Source organism: Oratosquilla oratoria, unplaced genomic scaffold (assembly GCF_046742065.1).
Source record: "Oratosquilla oratoria isolate Oo_2021 unplaced genomic scaffold, ASM4674206v1 SCAFFOLD77, whole genome shotgun sequence".
In the NCBI taxonomy this organism is placed as follows: domain Eukaryota; kingdom Metazoa; phylum Arthropoda; class Malacostraca; order Stomatopoda; family Squillidae; genus Oratosquilla; species Oratosquilla oratoria.
The window spans coordinates 657582-662500 of NW_027467741.1; the positions used below are offsets into that span (position 1 = coordinate 657582).

At 37.3% G+C, this 4919-nt stretch overlaps 1 protein-coding gene across 1 annotated transcript in view; it reads left to right on the forward strand.

Annotated features, from left to right (window-relative positions):
* The first annotated feature begins 1757 nt into the window (after positions 1-1757).
* The window catches only part of LOC143023991 (uncharacterized), a 6092-nt gene continuing 2930 nt past the window's right edge, over positions 1758-4919 (forward strand). The window contains exon 1 of the mRNA XM_076182677.1: positions 1758-1893. Within this exon, the coding sequence (XP_076038792.1) occupies positions 1888-1893 (6 nt within the window). The 5' untranslated portion in view covers positions 1758-1887. The remainder of the gene's footprint in view (positions 1894-4919) is intronic.

A 4919-nucleotide genomic window follows, 5' to 3' on the forward strand; every position in this document is an offset into this window, starting at 1 on the left:
ATATATATATATATATATATATATATATGTGTGTGTGTGTGTGTGTGTGTGTGTGTGTGTGTGTGTGTGTGTGTGTGTGTGTGTGTGTGTGTGTGTGTGTGTGTGTGTGTGTGTGTGTGTGTGTGTGTGTGTGTATGCAGGAAAAACACTGGGAGCGTGTGTTCTTGAAAATGCAAGGTTGACCACGAAGAAAAACTATTAAAGCAGAGCGCTTTCGTGTATTCACATCTTCAGTGCAAATAATACATAGTGAAAGATACAAAGGTGCAGAATATATAGGTGGGAAACAAAGGGAACGTGGAGACATCCTGGTGAGAGAGGAGAGGTAGTACCCATGGATCCCGGAAAAAAGCCCCAGCGGAAAAAAGCCCCACTGAAAAAAGCCCCACGGAAAAAAGCCCCATCGGAAAAAAGCCCCACATAGGAAGATCCCTGCTTTAATAGTTTTTCTTCGTGGTCAACCTTGCATAGATGTATATATATATTTGTGTGTGTTGAAAAAATCAAGTAGGTCAGTCGCCCAAAGGCGTTTGCATCTGAAAACGTGGAACCTGTAATTTTTTAGTGATTCAGTATAGGCCTGCAAAAGGTCGGCTGGATCCTGTTGCACATCTTCAGATGAATCTCTAACTTCCCCAATACTCATCCTCACTCATCACATTCCAAGTCCTCCAAACTCTCCAGGACATGTGGTCGTTTCACCTTTAACTGATCATATAACCTTTCCCTAGAGGTAGAAAAAAATAGCCCGTTCATTTTCCTAAGAGTTATTTTCAGATTTCATTCAACTATCGTTTTCTTTTATTTCCTTAGGGAAAAAGATAACCCTTTCACTTTACTAAGAGATTTTTTCATCTGGTGTCACAATATAGTTGGCAAGTTATTTTCAGATTTCATTCAATTACCGCTTTCCATTATATATTAATCACTTCCTTGTTGTCGACCTCTTGGACCATTGGGTGAGTTTTGGGTCTTGACACATTTAAGGATTGTTTATGGCTAACGCCAGACCCCTTTATTCAGTTTAGATAAACATGTGGTTCAAAAGAGGTTAAAAATTGTCTTGATCAATTATCTTTAATAATTTTGGTTGATATATATATATTTCTTTTTTCTTTACTAAAGCTACAATGGCTATAGAATTTGGACAGGCCAACATCAGGCAATTTTACTCAGCCGAGGTGGGACCTCGTTCTGAGGGGCCTAAAACAAAGGCCATAGTAAACTAACTGCTAAAATGTACCTAGGTTGGTTACTGAATAACGCTTGGTAGTTTTATTCTTCAGCAAAAATAATAAAAAGATACAAGTCCTACAGTTCTTTCCGTCTTCAAACTTAGCATTTTCAGATGCTGGGCCTCCTTTCCCGTCACTCTACAGATATATCCACCATTATTTCCATATCCATCCTTTGCAACAATTTCCTTGCATCGCCCACCATATTTCTATTGTCTTCTCCTATGTATTACCGCCATTTCAAATTTCTCCCCCATCTTCCCTCCAATGACCCATGTCCAATGTTATGCTATCTCCAACATTATGGTTTACCTAACAATTATCACAACATCATCATGAGCATCTCCTCTAGCAGCCTCGGGCACATTCTAGTCTAACCGAGTGTGCACCTCCCACAGACAGATATCTCCTTCCTTACCTCCCTCCACCACCCGTCCCACACACCTCCACTCCCCACCACGCCCACCTTCTCTGGTACTTCTACACCACGTCGACCTTTTTCTCCTCCTCCATACCGTCTAATTTGCTGTCTGCCCCGTCCCCTCCTTTCCATCCGCTCTCCCGCTCCCTCCGTTTCAGGTTTAGTATAAAAAAGGATCCAAAGCGGGTCTGGCCAGACATCGTCCAATAAGCACGACACCACACAACAAAAATGAAGGTAAGGATGCGTTTCACTGTATTACTTTAAATTTCATTGCAAAGATCCGCCACAATTTACATTTATTTTTCTTTCAAGAGAGGAGAGGACATGTAGGGACGGTGCTCATCTCCAAGTTTCATCTACAAATATAAACTGCAAAGAATTAGATTTGCACACACACGAACACGCACACGAACACACACCTATAAATCCAAAGAGACTGATTGCGCGATCTTTTGATTTCAAAAGTCCATCACTCATTAACAAGCTATATAGATCGTTAGTTTGTCCACATTTGGAATATGCTGTTTCCGTATGGTCACGGGATCTCATTAAAGACATTGACAGACTGGAAAAAGTACAACGGCGAGCCACAAAACTGATTCCAAATATCAAAAATAAATCATACGAAAATCGACTAAAACATATGAATCTGTTTTTCCTAAAAAAAAAAAAAGCGTAGACTCAGAGGTGACTTGATACAGGTCTTTAAGATTTTAAAGGGAATTGACAACATCAAAAGTGACAAAATTTTCACATTGAATGAGAATCAGGCAAGAAACAATGGTCTCAAACTGTCCGGAAATAGATTCAATTTGAAAGTAGGTAGAAACAACTTTGCCAACCGTGTAGTTAATGAATGGAATAAACTTCCTGCACAGGTAGTGCAATGTAGTTCAGTTCGAAGCTTTAAGAATCATTTAGATAAACACCTAAGCAAGATGCTGTAATGATTATAATTTATTTTGTATTATTTGTTTTTGTTTTGTTATCATTTGTCTGTCTGATTTTCATTTGTTATTGGTTATATGTCAATTTATTATTATTTACTATTTACCTGTTTGTTTATTATTCAACTATACCTATGCATCTATTTATGTATTTTATTTGTTATTTACATTATTATAGTTTTTATTTATCATTTAATTATTATTATGATTTTTTTCGCATCCGACCTAGATATGGACCAAAAGGTCTCCTGTCGGCATGCTCCGCCTTTGTAATCCTATAAAGACACAGCACATACATACAAACAAACATATGTACACACATACATACACACATCTATACACACACATGCACACACAAACACACAATCACGCACATACACACATTAATTCAGCGATCTGAGTTCTAGTTCCGTTTGGGCTGAAAATATTCAACATTGATGCACTTGGAGCCGGTACTCCAACTCTGATGGGAAAGGAGTTGAGCGCGTGTAATACCCATAGATCGGGCTGTATTGCCCATAGATCGGACCATATATGAGCTCTGAGCTCTCACCTGGAAAGGTAATAGATGTTTATCACGAATCCACCGCGTGATCCAAGATCGTAGGGAATCTCTCTCTCTCTCTCTCTCTCTCTCTCTCTCTCTCTCTCTCTCTCTCTCTCTCTCTCTCTCTCTCTCTCTCTCTCTCTCACACACACACACACACACACACACACACACACACACACACACACACACACACACACACACACACACACACACATACACATACAGTTACATACAGTTACATACACATATATATATATATATATATATATATATATATATATATATATATTATGTATATTTATGTTTGTATGTTTGTATGTATAAAAGTATTGCTAAAAAGAGACAGGCTTATAAGAAATATAAGTGCTCGGGTGCATCTAATGACTATGAAAGTTATGTATCAATACAGAGAGATTTAAAAAAGACAATAAGAAAAAGAAAACGACAATACGAAATGAACATCGCTGAGAAATCCAAAGAGAATCCCAAAGAATTCTATAGTTACATTAGAGATAAAAAGGTTGTTAGGAATCACATTGGTCCACTATTATCTGCTGACGGTCAACTTGAATATTCAAATGAAGGAATGTGTAATCTCTTAAACAATTATTTTAGCTCGGTATTCGTAAACGAAACACCTCAAAGTGAATTCCAAACTGAAACCTGTGAAAAGTCTGGGGTAAACTTACTCACTACGGTAAATATAACAAAAGAAACAATTAAAAGGTGTATAGACAAACTCAAAGTTAATAAAACACCAGGGCCTGACGGTTGGCATCCAAGAATCTTAAAGGAAATGAAAAATGAGATTGTTGTTCCATTAGAAATTATTTTCAAGAAATCCATCATATCCGGAGATGTCCCAAGAGAATGGAAGCTAGCTAACGTTACTCCCATATTCAAAAAAGGTGACAAAAAGAAACCAAATAACTATAGGCCTATTAGTTTGACTTCGATCGTAGGAAAAATAATGGAAACTATCATCAGAGATGCTATCGAATATCATTTAGAAAGTAACCGTTTGATAAATGATAGCCAACATGGTTTCAGACGGAAACGTTCTTGCGTGACTAACTTACTCTAATTCTACAACACAGTTGTCTCGAATTTTGACAAAAGAAACAATATAGATTTAATATATCTAGACTTTGCAAAAGCTTTTGATACCGTCCCACACGAAAGACTTCTTACTAAATTAGCTTTGCATGGAATAAGTGGTAGCCTATTAGGTTGGACTAGTAATTGGTTGAAAGGTCGAAAACAGAGAGTTGTTTTAAATGGAAAAACTTCTGGATGGAAAAGTGTTGCAAGTGGAGTTCCTCAGGGTTCCGTTCTTGGGCCACTTCTATTCATAGTATATATAAATGATATAGACCATGGACTAAAATCTACTGTTTCCAAATTTGCTGATGATACAAAACTGTGCGGAGTGGCAAATGATCACTCAAACCAATTAGATATTCAAGAAGATTTAGATAAATTACAGCAATGGTCTGAAAAGTGGCTAATGAAATTTAACACAAGTAAATGCAAGGTAATGCACATAGGTAAAAATAACAGCAAGTACGATTACAAGTTATTTGGAAATTCGTTAACAAAAGTGGATAGTGAAAAAGATCTCGGCGTAATTATCAGTAACGACCTCAAATCATCCAAGCAGTGTATTTCAGCCTCTGAGAAAGCAAATAAGATTCTGGGATTGATTGCGCGATCTTTTGATTTCAAAAGTCCATCACTCATTAACAAGCTATATAAATCGTTAG